Source organism: Scomber japonicus, chromosome 10, assembly GCF_027409825.1.
Source record: "Scomber japonicus isolate fScoJap1 chromosome 10, fScoJap1.pri, whole genome shotgun sequence".
NCBI lineage: Eukaryota > Metazoa > Chordata > Actinopteri > Scombriformes > Scombridae > Scomber > Scomber japonicus.
Window position 1 is genome coordinate 4725785 of NC_070587.1, and position 21293 is coordinate 4747077.

The 21293-nt window shown below is 40.5% G+C and overlaps 1 protein-coding gene across 2 annotated transcripts; it reads right to left on the bottom strand.

Moving 5' to 3' along the window:
* Positions 1 to 847: 847 nt before the first annotated feature.
* Positions 848 to 17623, bottom strand: ago1 (argonaute RISC component 1). 2 transcript variants are annotated; one of them, XM_053326769.1, is made up of 18 exons: positions 17435 to 17623; positions 14610 to 14730; positions 13093 to 13274; positions 12427 to 12563; positions 11942 to 12076; positions 11645 to 11732; positions 10871 to 11018; positions 10615 to 10734; positions 10376 to 10498; positions 10036 to 10169; positions 9622 to 9806; positions 9263 to 9422; positions 8734 to 8824; positions 5074 to 5268; positions 4783 to 4917; positions 4580 to 4681; positions 4156 to 4355; positions 848 to 3634 (listed from the first exon to the last, which is right to left on the bottom strand). In XM_053326769.1, exons 1-18 carry the CDS (start codon positions 17614 to 17616, stop codon positions 3526 to 3528), a joined length of 2547 nt encoding a protein of 848 aa, XP_053182744.1. In that variant the 5' UTR covers positions 17617 to 17623; the 3' UTR covers positions 848 to 3525. The 2 variants fall into 2 exon arrangements, with proteins under 2 accessions (XP_053182744.1, XP_053182743.1); XM_053326768.1 differs by having other exon boundaries at positions 11930 to 12076; positions 17435 to 17606.
* Positions 17624 to 21293: the final 3670 nt, after the last annotated feature.

Here is a 21293-nt window from a genome sequence, read left to right on the forward strand (position 1 = left end):
GCCTTCATCCAAAGGTAACCCTACGTTTACAAAAAAAAAAACCTTTCATAAATTAGAACCTATAAATTAATTCGTTTCCCAAACTTATAAGAGAGCCTCATATCCTCTGCTGTAGTAGTTTTAAGTTTATCCTAAAACAACAGTCAGGTCCCTAAATGAACATAGAAACCTGTTTTCTTGTTATCATCATCCCTCCTGTTCATACTGACCATTAGAAGATATTATGAAGATCCCTTCATAATGCATTTACAATGTAAGTGAAGGGAGACCAAAATCCTCAAGCATCCTTCTGTGCAAACATGTATTAAAAGTTAATCTGAGGATAATATGAGGCTTCAGCTGTCCAAATTACTTAAATCAAATATATATCTTTTTACATGAGGTTTTACAATGCTAAAAGTCCCTCTTTTTGTTACTATACCTCCACCACAGCTCAGCAGGGAAACACTGTGTACTGTAAATGTGTCAGATATCCACTTCACATGACTAACTTGGACTGCTGAAGCCTCATATGCGTTTAATTTCTTTGCACAAAATGACTGGAGGACACTGTGGATATTTTAAAAGCACACTTGAAGAGGTTCTTTTTAATAGCCAGTATGAACAGGAGAATTGATTACAGCAAGGAAAAAAATCTCTTTCAATGTTCATATGGGCAACACGGCTGTTGTTTGAAAGACACACCTGAAAAACTGTGAACTTCTTTAAAGTAAACTTTGCTGCAATCCATTAATGTTGTAGTCTCTTCTGACTTTGTGCTAGTTTTGGACCATAATGATTTAAATGATATCTAGTAAATCATACAATATTTAAGATACAAGTAAATAAAACAAAACAGGAGTAATAAAAAACAATTTTATTTTCTTTAAAAAATAACCCTCCCCAACAGAGTTCCCATACTATCACATACAGAGCCAAAATAATATGCTTCCATGTCCTTTCATTCAAATCTATTGGGAAGTGCTATGACAAGGACTGTTCTTGATCAGTGGCTTCAATATTGCTTAGTCAGACAGTGAGGCTGTGTGGAGAGGAGTGGACTCTCCAGTGTCCACATGATGCATTTCCAGGGTGACTGCCATTTCGTCTTCCCCCTTTGCAAGGTGCTTTGTGGCTTCAGTGAGTGAAGAACTGCATCTGGATTCAGTGGTGCTTGGAAATGCCCCCAGACTGATTTTTTTTTTCTCTTTTTAGCACAGAATAAGGGGGTAGAACACCCCGCCCCCAACTGTGAAAAGGCCCGGCAACCGGTGAGCCAAAATACATAACAGGTTATTATATATTTATATATACAATTCACCTTGGACACAATGAAGGATCAGTAAAACAGTGTACAAAGGCATTTTGATTATGCAAGTTCATAACAATGATTTAAAAATGAAACTCATCTGATCTCTTATCTTTTGATCCCTTTTCGCTCAAAGGGGCTCTGACCATCAGACAAGATTTGAGGCGCTTAAGGGCAACTGAGGTGGAATTTTGAGACCGTTTCCACAGTGCCCTCTTGAGGATACACTCTGACACTAGTCACAATATTCATCATAATAATAATAATAATAATGACAAAGAAAAAAAAAAGCAGTCTTTATAACCATTACACAATCGAGGCAAAAACGACTGACAGGCAGTGGTGAGCACAGGGCTCCTACCTCTAAGGAAACCAAAATAAGGTGGCTCAGAATATCCAGTCTTTAAAAATAATTACATGCATTATTTTTCTCCATAAATCCAGAAAGTGACTAGATGTAAAGGCAGGGCATATTAAGTAGTAGTAAAAGTGGCCCATCCTGTCCAATGTAGCAATCCCCTATCTGTGCCGCCCATGCACACAGAGCACCAATGGGGATTGGCTAACACAAGCTAGGGGATTGGGGCAGGGGGGATGCTGCAGGTGTGCAATGTTAAAAGTGAGAGGAGAAGAGCAAGGGAAGGAGGAGAGGATGGAAAGGGTGATGAGTGAGTGGGTGGGTTGTCCATATAATTTGGCTTAGGAGGGTAAAAAGGGGAACAAGTGCATTTGAAGAAAAAATAGTCTCTACATGCTATGAAAGAGACCGAACAAGGGGATGTGATTTGTGTGCTTCTGCTATCCAGGCTATGAGTTGTAAATGCCTGCAGAGGGAAGAGCTTTGTGTAAAAATGGGACAGGTGTGTATAGGTACGCAAAGAAGTGCGCAGGTGGAGGTTTTTTTTTATTAGAGTTCACTGCGGCCTGATCTCCACCGATAACATGTTGGAATGTGCAGAATGATCAGAGCAAGGTCAACCGCTGAATGTGAGTTCAGCTTTGCAGCACTTAAGTGATCACAGACATTTATATTTGCCTGCATTCAAATCTAGAGAGGAGTGATGACCTTGCCTATTGCCTTAGTTACCTCTTTGTTCAGAAAGCTATGCGAGTCTGGGTGTGAAAAACTTCAAAAAGCTGTCAAGCCTCTGGACAGACCAGTCTCCCGATTTTGAAGTAAAATAAATCAATAAGTAATAAAAAAAAAAAAGTGCCTCATAAATCCTAGAAGAGCAAATGCATACAGAAATAAACAAAAAAAATTATAATAAAATAATACAAAAAATTATCCTCCTGTTCAAGTGCCCCTTTTCCATTGGTTGGCATCACTTTTGGCTGGTTAATAATGCTGGTTTAGGTGCATGGGGTGCAAGTATATTTGATACACTCTATGCAAATGGTCCCTCTATTGTTATGCTAAGCTTGCCTCTATAGGCTAATTCTCTAAGGGACTGGCCAACCAGCACATAGAGTGCGGCAGGAATTCACTCATGTATCTACGATATGCTACACCTGCTCTTTCAGTCTCTGCTAATATAAAGACCAGAGGGCTAGCCTCACATGAACTAACAAACTCTTATGTGCAGGACTGGTGGCACCTACATGCTATCACTAAGTGCTAATGTACCATACCTCAGACTCCTCAAGGCTGTTTTAAAAAAATAACATTGTTCAAAAACATGTATGCAGTTCATGACAACGTTAAAATGATACATGTAAGTGTGCATGCCCAGTACCACCCCTCTGGAGGATCCCCAAACTAAAGGGGCTTGGAACACTGGCATCCGGCATTCAGATGGGTAAAGAGGCAGCATCGTGGTGGCAGTTAAAAAAGTTTTTTCTTCTTTTTATCGCCTATTTTCCTCCCATCCGTATTGCATACTTGCATACATAGGAGTGTGAAGGTAGCGTACAATACAATTACATAATAATACCGACGTTTTAAAAATTCAACATAAAAAGAGCAATAGTCCTGGTAAAGTAAAAACAACAAAATGACAATAATAATAATATTCATAACCTTTTGAGTGCATGAGGCTGTAGAGTCTGCCTGTGTTTTACAGGTGAAGGGCCTTTTGTTACTTGGATTTGGGTGACTGACTGGCAGGTCTGTGGAGTATGCGTAGTGGGTAGTCATTGGGAATAAGGGATGGGGATGAGGTGGTGGTGGTGGGTCATCTGCCCACTCAGGTAGAAATGAGGTGGGAGGGAACAATGGTGGTGATGGTTGGTGTAGCTCAGGCGAAGTACATGGTCCTCAGGGTGTCGTGATGAATCTGAACAGCCTTGGCAAGCGCCTGGGGGTCCCGACCGTTACTCTGACCAGACACGTGGCTGCCCTCTCCACTGCAAAGACATGGAGAGAAGATGCAGGGCAAAGCTCAATGACCCTTCGTATGTACGAGAATTGTAAAACATTACAAAGAGCACAGTTTCTCAATTCAGTCAGACTCAAATGTGCATGACCCATTGTAATGTGGAAAGTAAATAGATTTTAAATCTTAAAAGAGGAGCATGATTTGTGCCCCTGCTCTCCTTTCTCCCTCAACCCCAACCAGTCAAGGTAGATGGCAGTCCACCTAGAGCCCTGTTCTGCTTGATGTTTCTTCCCGTTAAAAGGGCCAAGTGCTGCTCATGTGGGAATGTTGGGTCTCTTTAAATTAAATTAAAGAGTACAGTCTAGACCTGCTCTATGTGAAATGTGCTTTGAGATGACTTTTGTTGCGATTTGGTGCTACATAAATAAAGCTTGATTGACTGAGATGTGTCACTAGGGGGCGTATCACATAGTGAAGCATCAAAAGGACTACCATGAAAGATCAATTTCACTGTTTCTATGTGCAGTGTGTCTTAATTATATCACTAACCTGTCATGTTCTTTGTCCACCAGATGGTAGCGGGCACGGAAGGCCACAAGACGAGCATAGTAGGCTGGCGCAGGGATGGAGACAGAGCGGGTACAACGCACGTAAGTGTGGCACAACTGGTAGGTTAGAATCTGTAACTCATCAGCTGTGAAACGATTGTCGTCCCACAGGACGTAATAATGAGATGGCCGGCTGGTACCCTAGAGACAGAAGAGAAGAAAATTAGATTAAAAAATTAGAAAACAAGGCTTTGTAAAAAATAAAAATAAAAAACACATGACATAATGTGGTTGTTTATATAATGTGATTCAAATCTGGTTGGACCCCATGATCTGGGGTGAGAGGCATTCAGTCTATTACAATCCACTCAAGGAATTCAAAAAGTTCACTGCACACAGCACTAAAACATTGTTGTACTCAGTACCTGTATGCCTGCATGGCTGCACAGGTAGAAGTCAAACTCAAAGGGATGAGTGATGCTGGTGTCCACTGTAGTCCCTGCAGGAATATTCCCACTCTTCCCAATCTATCAAAAGAAAAACCCAAGATTATAATAATTTAACACCTAAAAACAGATGTGCAAGTATGAAAAGAGACAAAAAATGTGTTAGAAAGTAGAGAGCCCACCCTTTCAGACTTGTCAGCACAGAAGAGACGCGTGTGGTGGCGTTTCTGCACCACAATGTAGGTAATGCCAGGCTGATAGTCTTTCTCCAACTTGATGCATGCATCTCTGATGGCCAGGAGCTCATAGTGGAGAATCTACATAGAAGAGCACCATTTATTATCATAGAAAAACGCTGAAATGCCCTTTGCCAATTTTGTCCCATTATATAAATTTGGCAATAAGAAATCACACATTTTAAGCACATTTTAGGACAATCTATCAGAGCCTAAAAAACATCCCATCAAATGTACCTGCGGCAACTGTCCTTCAGGAACTCCATCTCTGTAGAAAATGATCCTGGTGGGCTTGAAGCGGGTTGACTTGTAGAACTGAATCAGCAGTTCACGCACCATGTAGGACAGATCTTCAATGATCTCCTGCCTGGGTCTCTGGACTCGCACTGTGGCACAGTATCTGCTGGGATGGGCATCCATACTACCTACCACCTGGGAGACAGAGAGAGAGAGACAGAGTGAGACACTGCCAGAGTTAGTGATTTGATTCCCACTGGCAACACGTACACAAAAAAGGATGCAATTAAGTATTGCAAGATGGTTAAGGCATCCATATAATCGATGATGATGAAGTGGAGGATGGTGGACTGTAAAAGTGCTTATAAACCCCCCAAGATGGTAAGTGGTTATTGTTTTGTTAAAGTAGCTCACAACGCACTAATTTCAAAATCTTCATCAATCTTCTTCAAATTTGCATCAGATCATCTTTACTATTCCTCCTAAATTTCTATTTTGTATCATTCTTGAGTCCATCCATTTAAATGCTCCATCTACAAACACAAATATATAGGTAAAAAAACAGGAAACCAAACAATATAATGTCTATTATCTTATTAGTCTCTGCTGTGTAATAACAACCCTCACATCAGCCTCCTTGTTATTTCACATAGTAGTTATGAAGCACGACTCCCAATGTGTTTGTGTATATTAGCACCCCCTAGTGGCCAATGGTGGGAAGTGGAGGCTCGACATCAACCTTTTATTTTTCTCCCCTCAAACCTTTACACTGCACTACTATCATCATTTGTTAGCAGATTTCTCCTAGTTCAGGATGATCAATACAGAGCCGGTCCTCTCACATCCTCCCTCTCTGTGTGACTCAATAGTTTGTCATAATTGCTAGGCAACAACGCAGCCAACCACAGCCGAGCTGAGGTCAAGGGCAGACGAGAATTGACGTCATTTCCTTTTTGAACATGAGTCAGTGATGAGCCATTTGTTTCACCTTATCCTTCACGAACTTCTCTCTTAATACTCTTTTTTTTTTTTCTTCGTTCAGCCTCAGTTATTGTGCATCAAAGTCTAAATAAAAAGTCTGACTGTAGACGTTTCTCATTAAATGGTCTCTAAAAGCAGAGTGATTCTGGGCATTTACCACTGTTTTAATTCTTCAGAATAGAAACATGTTGGTGTTTTGAAATGTTTTAAATCTGCCAAAATACTTTAGTTCAACTCTCTTAAGTCTTTATAAGTGTTATGAATGACCAGAGCCTAAACAGTATTTATTAGAGCTGTACTTTAGGGCTGAAATTATTTAGTAATTTGAGCAATTAATTGAGTGGTTTATGATAATGTCATAATTCTTCACAAATGTCCTTGCCAAGTTTTGAAAAAAACAAAAAACATCCCCATTTCTTATGTGCAATCAAGGTTTTGCTAAATAGTAATAATAAATGAATCTGATCAAATTTACTCTGTAGTGTTCTAATTTCCTTTTGCACCTTTTCTTTGCCTCGGCCGTAGAGTTTAAGGCAGGAGGATTAATTGCTGTGCACCAGTGCCACTGTCACCAAGCAACTGCAGTCGTGTGCGTTTATTTTTGTATGACATCTTGAAGTCTTTTGCATTATTTACATTCCCACGTTGATTTAATTTGACTATAAATGGAATAAACCTGCCAACCTAACATCTGGACAGCCATCAGAGAAGCCAGACTACACTACATGGCAATTTTGAACAATTATTTATCCTTCTGTAGCTTACTTTAGTGTTTTACTTTCACTTTACATAACATGCGTACTTCTAAATAAAGAAAAAGTTACACTAAGTTTCTAAGAGCTTTATAAACAGCAGCAGAGTGATTGATGAAAAAGACATTGGCAAGCATCACTTATTTACCAAATAAACTGTCATTTCAATCCACATTTAGCCACAGTTGTGTCAGAGCTGCTCTATTTGGTGCTGCTGAGTCCAAGACAAACAGATACGGTGGGCGGGGCCTGGCTGACATTCATGCTGATTTATTCTGAATGTTAATTGACTGAAATGTGTAAATTACATTACTTTGACTTGTTTGTGTATCTATACCAAGTGACAACCACCGGAGCTGAGTGACGCCAGGGCCTCCAGCCGCGGTTCTCTTTTAATAGACACTGATGTAGATGCTGATTTTTTTTTTTAAAGCCTGTTAACAGAAAAATACTTCAACTTCTTTCTTTAACTATAAAAAGCCAGGGTCTCTGAATGAATTTCTTCTAATGGATGTGAGTCTAAAGCACAGCTAGAAGTCTGTTTTGAGGCATATTTGCAAAATTGTGTCCTTTCCAAATCTAAATTTTCTGGTTCCAGTACTAGCTTAGTAACAAAGAATAAATTAGGCTTCAAAAACCGATGAGTGACTTATTTTTTATACAGTCCATACTTAATACATAATAGCTGACACATAAAATCACTGTAGTGGTGTTATTGGGTAGTCAATTAATCAGTTAATCATTTTGTCAATAAAATATCTAAAATAATAAAAAAACTAACTATATTAAACTAGATTTAATAAGTCACCTGGCTTAGTACGACACACAGATTCCTTTCTTTTTTAATGAGACTGAGTTTTAAGTCCCCAGGCTATTTTCATTTTGTCATTAAGGACTCGTACATGCCATATCTTGTTCTTTTTTTATCTATATCTTTCATTTAACAGGGTAATATTAATATTTTTTTATATTAGCCTTAAATCAAGAAAATGTAGATTGTGTCTTATGAAATAGTTTTTACATGTATCTCAGTATAAATTATTGTAGAGACATTTTGTCTCATTGTGTTGGGGAGATTGACTCTCTGACTTAGCAATTGGGGAAAAAATGTGCTTTGAGCCAAATGGAAAATGTGTTTGTGCAGGTGAGCTTAACCTACTTTTGCACAGGTCTTCTTTTTTTCAAAGGTTTATTTTGGGCTTTTTATGTCTTTTTATACAGTGAATGACAGAGAGGCCGACAGGAAACAGGAGGAGAAAGAGAAGAGAATGACCTGCAGCATAGGTCCCTGGCCTGATTCATACCAGGGATGCTGTGATTATGTGGCATGTACTTTAACCACTCGACCACCAGGGTACTTTGTGTGTTTATCCTTCAACCCAAGTGGTCAGCCCTATATTGGAAACATATCATAAATTTGCTGTAATTTCAAAACTGAATTACTCGACAACACTTCGACACAGACTAACAACTAGCAGCATTGGAAAGGGGTCAGTTGATGGGGATTTTGTGAGTTATTCAACCAAGAAGCAGGAGTGTGAAGATGGGTGAAGAGTCTGTCTTCATAATGTGATTATTTTGGTATATACAATGTGTGACTAGCATCCTTAAAAAGCTCTGGTTCCACCTTTTCTAGTGGTATGTGTTCTATATCTATGCAATGAGGAGTTCATGAGTGATCCAAACAAGAGTAATGCGTGTAGAGATGAATGCAAATTGTAAGTATGATTAAATGTGATGTAAATTCGAAACACTTTGTCGCATAGACAAGCAGCGAGCATTATTGGAAAGCTTAAATCGTGCCTATTCATTTGATATGCGCCCCACCTCACTGTGATGAATACTCCAGGAGCAATTTGACAGAGAATTTGGACACAGATTGCATCCGTCGGGCTCTAAAGGTTAAAGGATTATGAATGAGACTTACAGCAGTAATGGAGGGCTTCTTGCCATCTCCAGCAGGAGGGTGTGTGACGTCTGCTCCCAGGAAGATAACCGGCTGCTGAAACACTGCTGACCTACAAGAGCGAATGGAGAAGGAAATGCAAATTACACTTGCTCATGAAGACAATGTGGGGTTGCTTTTAAGGAGTTATATTATAATCACAAGCTCAGATGCTGAAATGGGTCGATACAGATCATCCAGCACAACGCAGTGGGCTTTGAATACTTCAAGTTTAAGTGTAGGTTGTTGCATAAGGAGACCAAACACACTTTTAATATAGTAACCATGTCAAGAAAACACATTTTAAAGTTACCACATTTCTAAACATACAGACATAGAAACATAAAATATTATGCAGAGGTTTTGTTATAATTATATGATCTAACAGTGATACATATGGAACAGTTGCACACTCATGTCTTGTGCGAACACCAAAGACTCATAGCACCAGTTTGCTATGAATGGCTCACATGAGGGTAAAACTAATTCAAAAGCAGCTCAAACCGCTCACCGCTGATGAGGAACCAGGATGTTGTTGATGCCTCCCAGCTTCACGTTGATCTTGAGACAGAGGTTGGAGAGCGTCTGAGGCGACGTCTTCACCACATTCTTCACCTGGACACACTGTGTCGCCATGCCAAGGAGAGTATCCCCCACACGCTTCACCTCCGCTGAAGGGGACAATTTGGAAATGAGACATTATGAACACCTTGATCCTTCGGGACTGGTGATGCCTTAACAGATGAGTATGTCTTTCGATGTTTTAGTAGTTTATAGACAATTTTATGCCTTTTCATCTCTGTACTTCATCACTCACATTCAAGACCTACCATGTTGCATATATAAGTAAACAAAAACAACATCTCCTACCGTAGACAGGAGTTTTCCCTGGCAGGATGACGATGATGAGCTGCAGTCCAGAGTAGGTGTTTTTCAGGTGTCTGAACATGGGCTCCACGCTGTCTGCTCCCTGGGCGTATTTACAGAAACATGGCTGGCCCTGAATTGGCATCCCAGCATCCTTTGAGATTTTACGCAGCTGGTCTGTGAAGTTCCTGAGAAGAAACCAGATTAATTGGGACAGAATTTAGTGAAGCAAGCTACAGTCTTAATGCTTTACCTCTCATTCATTGTACTTAACTTTCTATTGTCTTGTACAGTGTGTGTAAAGGAATCACTAAAAACTGTTCTTGCTAGAATAAAAACGGCATCTAATAACTTCCCACTACCACTACCCACTACTAATTAAAATGATTTCCTATATTGCTACCCCTCCGTACTTACTTGAGCACCTCCTCTCTGCACTGTTTCTGGGGGGCAAAGCAGGCAATAGCCCACACTTTGATCTCAATGCCATTATAGAACTGCTTCCCCCTCATGTCCCACACTCCCTGGTTGGGGGTAGCTATGGCACGATTCTGTGGAGGAGAGGACCAGAGGAGAGAAAGTTTAAACCAAATCAGGTCAGATTTACAGCAAAATTATATAAACTACTGCATTTGAAAAAAATAAATAAATAAAAAAAAAATGTGCTATTCAACACTTCCAGACTCCCACCATCATAACTCAAACTTTAATTTAACTATACCTATTTATTTGAGTTGATAAATTAACTATGCATTACCCGTCCTCCATACTGCAGGATAGGGGCTGGAAGCACCCGGCCCGTCACCTCGGCCATGTCATCTTTCACCTTAATCCCAAACTCCTGGATGTACGGGTCTAGGTTGAAGTTTGCATTCTTCATCTGTGGAGGAAGAGTAAAGGAAATCCATCATATACATTGCTGTCTCTATCACTTACACTTGAAATACATTCATATACAACAGGTTACTTCATCCATCAGTAGTGATTACAACTCACCAGCCTGCTGATCTCTTCTTGCCTGTCTGGTGCAGAGCGAGCTGTTGCTTTGATCATAGTGGAGGTCTGATTATCTGTCAGTTTCTTGATGCATCGTTGTCCTGCTACAATGTTACAAACCTGGAACGAGTAAATCCAAAGTCATCAGGGTGTAGACATAGAATAGTCACATACAACCTGAATGTATTACAAGATAGTTTTAAAGACACATATTTTTGCAACATCACAGTTAAATTATCCTCAAACCCGTCCTCACCTCCAGGGGCAGGTAAGTGTGCTTCTGCTCCTGTCCCACCTGTAGACAAGGTAGGTGGGGGTATTTTAGCTGCAGGTTGTACTTCTGCTTGAAGTACTGGGCCACTGTACATTCTACTGTCTGCCCACTTTCGAGCTGGAGGGGAAACCTGAGAGAGAAAGAGAAGAAACATGAATGACTGTATATGGGGGAAAAAGGCATAGAAGTTGCATTTACTGTAATGAGGAGAGTTTGCATCAACACATTTCATCACAATGCAACACTGGCCAGCACCTGATTAGCTGGTTATCATATTTTGAGTTCAATAAGTCAACTGTCAATTCATGTATTGATTGATTTGACATGAATGTATAAATTGTGATGTAATAATTGCTTCATACCCATTTAAAACTTGTTTTAGTCTGACCAGGAACCTAAAATATGTTTACATCAAATAGAGAAAAGGAGACCAAACAATTCTTACTTTCTAATCTAAAGTTAAACCACTTAATAAATGTAATTAAACTTTGGATAAAACACAGATGAAAATGTGCTGAGGCCATTCGTAAGGGGCACTTTTGTTACTGTAAGAAGATCTCTAACAAAAGGTGATTATTTAAACTGTTATCTATGTATACTGCTCAAATCTATACAGCCAGTTTGGAGACATCCTTATAGATGTACACTTATGTATACAATAGGTGTCTTTGATCTAAGGCACAAAGCAGTCATAGAAGGGGCAGCTTATTATAAAACAAATTAACATTATGTAATGCTCTCAACAGCTGCACTTACGTCTGGTGGCTGGCAGGACGTCGAGTGACATTGCATACGCGATATTTCCTCTTCATTTGGCCACAGTGGGTCACCTCCACCTTCAGGCCTGGTGGTGCCAACAATAAGGACGTTACGCAAGCAGAGACACAAAAGGACACACAAGTTAAATCAACGCATTAAATAAAAGAGCTCTATTTTATATTTCAAAATTAAAAATTGAAATATCCAGTATCTCATTTTAAAGGTCTACAGAGATTTATAAAGTGCATTGGTGGAAAATGGAAAATGAAACGTTATACTTGCCGAGGAACCCACCTTTAATCTCCTTGGTGAATCGAACCCTTTGTGAGTCAGTGAGAGTTTTGGGCTGCTCATCAATGTTGCGAATATCCAAAACCTCACACATGAACTCAATTACAGGTTGGGCTTTGTAGAAGGCCGTGGCAGACACTAGAGGGAGACAGAGAGCAGAATTAGCCTACACAAGTCAGGGAAGAGGAACTTAACAAGAGGTACATGGAGGTCCACAACCTTTATGAGCCTTTAGATCAAAATTTAATGCATAGAACTGGAGAAAAAAGATCAGGTTACAGGGAGTCACAGAAAAGAGCAGCAACCTATTTTCATGATGATAATTATAAACCATAACTCATGATTCAACTCATCTTTGTTCCCAGAGTAGATTTTACTTTTAAGATTTCTTCCCCACTGCTTCTGCACAGTCATGCAATGTCAGCAAAACACATTGACATCATTAACTGATTACATGCACTTTGGTGAGCTTTTCCTCAATGACTCACCATCAATGTTGAGCATCATCTTCCACATGGCGGGGCGTACAGACTGGTGGAAGCCAAACCAGACTTCCCTCCCCCCACCAAGTGGGTGGTAGTATCCTTCAGGTGGGGAGAAAAATGAGCGGCCCACTGGAGTGTACCTAATTGGAGGAAGTGGGGAGTTGAAATTGAAAATGATGATTGTGCAAAATGACTTAAACGAATCTGAAGAATAACTTGAGTGTTCAAGTCTGGTAAAGTTGTAGCCTCGTGTAAGAGTTTTAGGGATGAAAAGCTCTTCTTAGTTAGTAGTCTTTCTCAGACATCTGTGACTTGAGACTGTCAATTTCTGACCATTTTCAGGTCAAGTCTCTAGAAGTAGATGTATTAAGTATTCTGCTGCTCAGTTTTGTTCATTGGACACTTTCACACAAGTCTCAGCTAACAAGCATCTTTTGTTTAGTGACTTTGACGCCTGTAGCTATGATGATCTGATGCAAGTGAACAGAACAACCCGGTTAACCTTGCTTGGCTTCATGGTAATGTCAATAGAAAGTGAGCTTGACAAAAACATGGTGTCGATGTTGATTGTTGCTCTTCTCCCTGAACTCCTTAAGAGGATTAGAGGATGCTACAGTATGTGTATGTGTGTGTGTGTGCTAGTGTAAATAAGAGGGAAGCTGTGTGTACCTCATAGAGGCTAGGTGGCGCATGGCCACGTCCAGCGCTTGTACTGAATCGAGGGGGACCTGCAGCCGGCCGCTGACCAGAGTCTCCTGGAGCAGGCGCCATGACACCTTGGCCAGCCAACGGATGGACACCTTGAAGATTCGGTCCTTACCCTCACCAGGGATTGTTACCTCAAAATCCACCTGAAGTGAGAAAGAAAGAACAAGGCTGCAGGAGGAGCGTAGTAACCAAGGATTCAAATAAAGATAAAAAATTATAGTAAGAAATGCGCATTATCAGGCTCTGTAAGTGCAATATAAACCTCATTGCAGACAGATTTATTATTTTAAAAAGTATTTCACAGTTTCCTGCTGACTATAATACCACTTTACGACATTATAACAAAACTTGACAAGCTTACATGGTCTTGCTTTCTTGGTGTTTTTGTTTGTCCTGCTTTATGGACTCCTTAATAAGACCCCATGTCATAGCATATATACGTTTGTAACCTTTAATTCATATTTTAGATTTTTCTTATTTTCAACACATCCCATGAGAAGACCAAAACATTGAGTCCGTCTCTATACTCTTTGACTCACTCCTTCTGTCTGTGATTCTCAGTCTAAAGCCCAGTTGTTGCTACTGCAGATGTAAATGTTTAAAAATGAGTCACTTAAGGTTACAGTAGCTGGTCTGTGAATGGAAGTCAGTCCAGTCCAGTTCAATCCCTGCACCAGCATGATGACCTGGGTGTGGAAATTGAAAAAGCAGCACTTGCCCCTCGCTCCTTCGTACCAACACTAAGGCACACGCCACTTAACCCAAACTGCTCTGGCCAAGTTGCTCTGAGGTCAGCACATCAGTGGATTTTGTGGTTTTACAGAGAAGAGAGAGCATTGTTCTCAGTGAAGCCTCCATGGATAAAGGTTTAAAACAAAAACTTTCTGTTGTTAGCCAAATCATTTCCTAAAACAGCTGTACCGTGTAGTTAACAGAGCATTTGTTGAGGACTATTAAGCTGTGGATTTGGCGCACTTTTCAGTATTTACAGGCGGACGGCATATTTGATACTGACTCAAAATAAACAGCACTCTTGTTTTGTTGTAACAAAGAAAGATGTCATCCTGTGCAACAGTGTGGCTCGATGTTTGTAATAATTTCTTTAACAATGAAAATCTAATGCACAAAGGAATAAGCTTTATCATGCTTTGGCTACACAAACAGTACTTACCTGCAGAACCAGTTAATTAGATGTTTTTGGTCTTTTCATATGATTTACATAGTTGACTTTAGGAAAAATATATATATAATTGCCAGGAAATTACAGGATACAGAGCACTTTGTACTTGAAGACTCAGCTACACCTTAAAAGTAAAGATCACCAACCACACAGTGAGTGCTCTGTAAAACAGTAGGTGTTTGTGGCTGTTTTTAAATCTGGGGTAGTCATACATGCTTTACAGGAGATTAAAATCACTGAATAATAGTTAACTAATAATAGTTATTCTGTGTAACACAAAACCACAACAAACATCTACCTTCTCACTCCCTATAGGAAGTGCTAGCACCGTGTAAATGTTCTTCTTGCCGTCATACACCGGCTTCCTGTCTCCAAAGAGTTGGGGCTTGAAGTGTTGCACCATGTACTCCACCACCTCCCTGCAGAAAGCGACAAACACAATGTGACATTAATATGCACCGCCAATTACACTGAGCTGTGCACAGAAAGGAGCAGCTCTGCCAATTAAAGCCATCGCCTGATCAGGATGATCTATTGTGATCGGGGGGTCGAAGGGGGCCAGGGGGCAGTTCTCAAGATGATGGAATATTGATCGCGCAGGATGCAGCTGCTGGATGCAATATCTCATGGTCACGGGGGGAGAGGCAAGGACAAAAAGAGTGAGGGTGAGGGCAGGGGGCCACCTTTTAATGCACGGTGCCATGGCCTTCATTTAAGTGTGGGGGCTGAGGAGAAGTTCTGAAAAGGAAAGGTTAAAGGGCTCGACCTTTGGATGCCTTCTTGGATCCTTTGTCTCAAAGCCTAAAACCAAAGGAAACTGAAGCTCAAAGATCCCCTCTGCATGTTAGAGAGAATGTTAATAACTTTTTCTTTAGAGATTCCTGTTTATTCTTTTCTGAGCCTACAACTCTGCTTAATCACAATTAAGAGATTTGCTTCACTTGTTTGTTACTGTTGACATTCCTGCTCATTAGAAAGAGAACAAAGCTCAAGGTTTCTCCTGAAGTGATCCCTGAACAATTTTGTCTTTCTGCTGAAAATGTCAGGGATTTGAATGAAGTATTGTTTGTTTAATCAAAAGCAGAATGTTATATGAGGACACTATCATTGGTTCAGAGCTGTGTTAATAAACAATAAAACCAAGTTATCCCTTTCATCCTTTTTTATCCCGTTTTGAGAAAAGGAATGAACTTGTCTTGAGGAAACATGCAAAAACAAATTCATACAGATTCACAATACATACATGTAATGTAACATCTGGCTTCACAATAATTTGTGGTGAGAGAAAAAATAAAATAGTATTATGAATGCACTTTTGCTACTCTTCTAAAGTGGCAGCAGTAAAGGTTTTCTAGACGTAAAGACAGATTCTCTCTGTTTCACACCTTCTTCCAACAGCTTAAATGATTATTGATGATGATCTAATGGCCCGAGGCTATTGGTGAGCCAAATCAGGACGGTAGACCTGAGAGTTCAGTGACTGGGCAGGTGCCAAAAAAATGACAAAAACCATGTTAGCTTATATAGATGCATTACATCCATGCTTCTAACCTTCCACTGACATCTGACTCCACACAAAAAACAAACGTCAAACGAAATAGCCAATCATATCCTGTTGACAGCTACCTCACAGTCACAAGCTTCACACTACAATTTCAGTGTGGGCTCGAAAGCAGAGGAAGCTAAAAGCAAAAAAAAGATGAAATAACATTCATGCCTTCTTAAGTAAATGGATTCTCCTGGATCAAACATGAAGACACATATTGTGTGCTGTGTTGCAATTTCCCCTCAAAGGAGGACTTGACAGTCTCTTACAAGGAACTGGCTCTCTTGAGAGCCATGACAAATACACAAAAAAAATAAACAGCCAGACGAAAAAAAACCTATTTCCCTCCTAAATTTCATTGTTTATGTTTATGTGCCTTTTGTAACCCGGATTACAGTAATAAATCATGAACATGGCAGCTCATTTTTTGATTTTAATTTGTCACAGCTGAAAAACATATATTTGGATGGGGTCAGTAAAAAATGTCTAGAGAAGCTCTCCCTGGTGTGAATAGTGATTGAGAGAACCAAAGAAATACCCTGAATAGAACCACAAAAAGAAAAGGGTTAGAGTACCTATTACCTTTTTGCTTTTTCTGTTAATTACAGGCACTGAACTTAATGTTACATCCTAATATTTTTGTAAAGACGCCTAACATTTTGATTTAACCTGCACCTGACAGCAAACTGTTCAACCATCTGATACAAGGACGTCTTCAAGCGCACTCTACAGCATGAACAGTGGTCAAGGTGAAAGGGTCAGTTAAGTAAGATTCACTTTTGAATCCACCATATGTTGAGGCCGGTCACCTGGACGCTGCTACAGCAGGCAGAGGAGGCCTCCTGCTGCTGCTTAATATGATGTGAAACACATATGAGCTGTGTTTTTACCATCTGATGCATAGATTCATGGACTTTTCTTACATTGCTTTTTGCTGGTTTGGAATCAAACCTGATATGACTTTGACATAAGCTTTCCCTTCAGAATAGAGCAGAGCACATAATGTCTAAAACTGGTCACACTGTTTTATGCTTGAGGACCACATTAATTGCACCGGTTTTGTCACTAAAACATGGAAACAAACCTGTTTAAATTGATAAATTGCTGTTACAAAGAATCACATTTAAATCTCAGTAGCATTGTTCATGTTGAAATTAGCCGTTACTGCAGACTGACAACACTGATTACAAGTGGCTGTCGAGCTTTCATTATCCCATTTCAGACTGCTGACATCTCAGCTGCTTGTTGACTTTTTAAAATATATGTCTTGCTGGTTAATAACCACTTAAGACACATTATCTTTCAGATCAATGTGGGACATCATACACAAGAAATACAAGGACCATTTTGACATCTGTTTTTTCACTATATTTTTTACTATTGTTTGTGTACTTATTATTGTTCTTTATCCTCTCTGTTAACACTCTTCTATTTTTGCTATCCACTTGCTGCTGCAATATTGTAAACTTCCCCATCATGGGACTAATAAAGGAATATCTTATCTTATCTTGACAGTATGACCAGATAAAGGAAGAAAATAAGAGATACGCCAGGTGTTATCACAGTCTTCACGTTACCTGTTGACTCGTCGGGGGCACTTGTCGGGTTTAATGTCCACCTCATAGTGGTACACGTCCATCTTTGGGATTTCCACCTCAAAGTAGTTGGCCAGCAGCTTGATGGGCTTGCCCACGGTACCCATGCCTGGCCGGCGCGGGGCATGGAACACCTGCTGCAGGGGTGGGGGGAAGACCCCCATGGGCACTGGACAAACGGGGAATGGGGAGCCATTGACAAGGACAGGTGGCAGAGGCAATGAGGTATGGGGATAGAGGGTAGGAATGATGAGGGGAGTGGATGTGCACAAAGCGACAGAGAGGGCAGGACAAGAACAAGTCAGAGCAGAGGAAGGGCAGGCCACAGGAGATAAAGAACAGTTGAGAGAGGAGAGAGAAGTGCCAAAGGAAGTGGTTGAGGACAGGCCAACGAGGACGAGAAATGTGGGCAAAAGTCGGGAAGGAAGCGTAGGCAGCGACCGAGAGGACGTGATAGGTGGACGGAATGAGTGGCACGACAGGAAGACAGGAAAAGGGAGAGGAGAGATAGGAAAGAGAAGGAACAATATGAGGGAAACAGTTTAGCAGCAAATTGTGGATTGGAGGCCAGTGAGGGGGAGAGAGGTATGTTACAGAGGTGGCGAGGTGAGGGGTGATAGAAGAGGATATTGATAAGGAATGAAAAAAAAAAAGGGAGGGGGGGGGGCAAAAACCAGATTCAGTGAAATGATGATGAACAAGAGGGAGGAGGGGGGAACAGAACAAGAAGAGAAGGGATTTATTAGAATAACGCTTCTTTACGTAGCAAAGTGTGACTTTTGAAGGTGTTAAACTCCTACAGTTGATAGATAACTGTCTTCTTTTCTCTTTTATAAATTCAATGTCTGTGGGTTTTGGAGTCAAAATGACTGCATTGTCAGATCAATAAAATCATATTGAAGATAAGACAGCAGGCTCTGGGTACATATGACATTGGCATTTTTCACAATTTGACTTATCAACTATAAAGAAAAGAATACACAGACTTATACCAAGCACACACTACATGACTTTCAATGTGTTCACTGCACTTTTCACACTACACAACTTTCTGTCTTTGTAATCAGGAATCTTGAGATCGTTGTGGTTTTCACATTACATGAATGATCAGCAACAGGAGGTCACTTTCACCAGGAGGAATCCGCCCCAAAAAATCTGCGGTTTCCAAACTACATTTTGTCATTAAAACACATGCAAGAAGTGACACAGGAAATGACGTGACAGCATGTGTGTTTTCTTCTTCCAAAAATGGATATACACAAGAAACGAGCAATCACCAAAAAGGCATTGGTGCTGCTGCCAAAGTTCAACTAAATTGTCTTCCTCTTCTTGGGACAAAGCAGAGCAGTGAACTTTTCTTGTGGCGCTGTATGAAACGAATTTCCTTCCAAAAACATGTTTTACAAATGCCCAACGATTCATAAACAGTGTGGTTTACAAAACAGCATGAACAAACTCATGCATTTTGCTTCAGAAATAAATACAGCAGGTCTTTCAAGTACAAAAAGAAGAAATCCTACAAAGACAAAAAACAATATCACATGACTTCTGGCACAATCTTTCTGTTCTGTCTGATATTCATATGTATGTTTGAATTAATCTAAAATCATCTGAAAATAAGAATTGGTGTGTTTTCTTTACCTTAGAATGAGCCCATTATATCTACATAGGTAGCGGGTCCTCTTCCACACAGCCCACCATGTTTCTACAGGAACCCAGAACAGACAAACCAAACACTCGCTCTAGAGGAACTTTTCGTGGTTTTTCTTAAGTTTTGTGTTGGTTGAATAGGGAGAGTGAGGGAAGCGTGATTCAGATGGTTGCAATCTGGAACCTCAACGTAAGATGCCAATAAATCCTACACAATGTGCATTTAAACACACCAGGAGATTGGGTTGAGCAGATCAGAGCAGAATCAACAGCCACTGCCAGCTGTCACTGCCAGAAATGTTGAAATAACATAACGACATCGAAGGAATATACAAGTAGAGAAAGCTGAGCCATTAAAATAAGGGAAGGAGCAAAGGGGGCAGGAATAGATTATATTCAGATAAGTAAACTGAGTTTCCTGGTATGGGCACTTTTGACCTTTTTTATACATTTGTTTAGAGAGAGAGAAAAAATCACTTTTTGTGCATTCCACAATGAAGAGATTTGGGAATGAAGGGACTGCTGTTAAGGAAGGCCAATTACTCGCGACATCTGACAATCATGGTGGAAATATTGTACTAAAGGTCACATGATAAGTTTTAGTAAGTATCTGATTCTGAAGTATGGTGTATTTGTGTTTGATAGGTATTTTTTGTATTTGAAAAACAAAATGCAGTGCTGTGGTTGTTCATGAATTGTCGAGCATCTGTAAAACATGGGATGAATTTAGCTCCATAGCCATGCCTGTTGATGTTGTGTTGTTATGACTCCTCCTCCTGGTTTCCCCCCACTTTTTCTCTTGCACTCTCATTGGCTGTAGCATGTTGCTGCCCTCATTGCTAGTCACAACACCTTTCACACTACAGGATTTGGACTCCCTGACAGGTCCAGATATTAAGTTCATTTAATATATTTCGGACATCTGCAATACATTGATGAATCTCTCAGACCATATCTTTGAACAGTTAATACATAGAGATCACACCAGTTTTTGAGAACCAAGAAAATGCCAATTTGCGCCTGATCTGGGGCTTTTGTCGGCGATCTCTAAAAACTGTGAATGGAAAATTAGGGCTACAATTGTCTAGTGTGAAGTTGGCATAACTGATGATCAAAACAAACATTAGTTGCAGCCCCTTGATATATTGTGCACTTTTAAGTCTTATTTCTAAAATTATCTATATCCAACACTTCATGAGTTAAATTTGGCATTGGCTAGTATTATCTAGGCCTAAAGAGGCAATATTTCACTGCCAGAAAAACTTTCATTTGAAGAGTGGCAAATAGCATGCAACTTTAATCACACTGATGAGTCTCAATCAGGATCCATACCAGCGTCATGTCTTAAAAACAAGTCTGAGCCGGTCTTGGTGTCAATACAGAGGGGTTCCTAGACTGGGTGCTAAATGTGAGGCTAGCTGTGACTCCTGCCTGAGAGGGGCCCAGTGCTTTAACCTCTGGGTCCCCAGAGAACAGCCCTCCTCCACCACAACAAAGACCCCAGCTGCCCTGCTCCTCTGTCTCACACTCAGACAGAGGGAGTGCCCTTGCTACGGCGAACACACACTCATGCACACAAACACAGGGGGCCCCCCTCTACATTCCCAGCCTCACCATGGAGACACCACGGCAACACAGCATTGTCATGGATATCAGGGGGACCTGTGTGTGTGTGAGGCTGTTGGAAGAGATGGGAGGAGGAGGCAGGGTGCGACTGTGGTCATACTGAAGAGACCTTGGCCTTTTTGGTCCTGCAGTGAGCATGTTCCCACATTAGTCCAGGGCACCTGTGTTTCCAAAACTGGAAAAGCCCTGCTTTAAATAGCTGCTATGAAAATCCTAGGAACAAACGTACTTCAGAAAATGTCAAAAATGACAGGACGAGTAACATTAGCATTAAAACACAGAGACGCTCTGCTCTGCTCAACAGAGTGTAGAAAGACACTTCACTACAACACATCTGACAAACATGATAAACACAGACACCAGGCATGTGTTGACCACACATACACTGTATGCAAAATAACATGTACATGTGTGAATATGTGAGTGTGTACAGTGCACTGTGGTTGTTGCAAACTCACACACAATGACACACACTTCACCCTCGTGCCAGTGAAGGCAGATGGTGAGAAGTGGAGCCAGGGCTCTCACATATCCCAAGACAATAGCAGTCTTTCCCGGGCAGTAA

Bases quoted from the DNA above. Each gene is read 5' to 3' on its own strand.
- ago1 (XM_053326769.1), bottom strand. From the start codon at position 17,616: ATGGGGGTCTTCCCCCCACCCCTGCAGCAGGTGTTCCATGCCCCGCGC. The intron at 4,918-5,073 runs GTACATTTGATG...TCTTCTATGTAG, and splicing joins CTGAAGGACAGTTGCCGCAG to ATTCTCCACTATGAGCTCCT. The intron at 4,356-4,579 runs GTACTGAGTACA...TTCTGTCTCTAG, and splicing joins GCAGCCATGCAGGCATACAG to GGTACCAGCCGGCCATCTCA.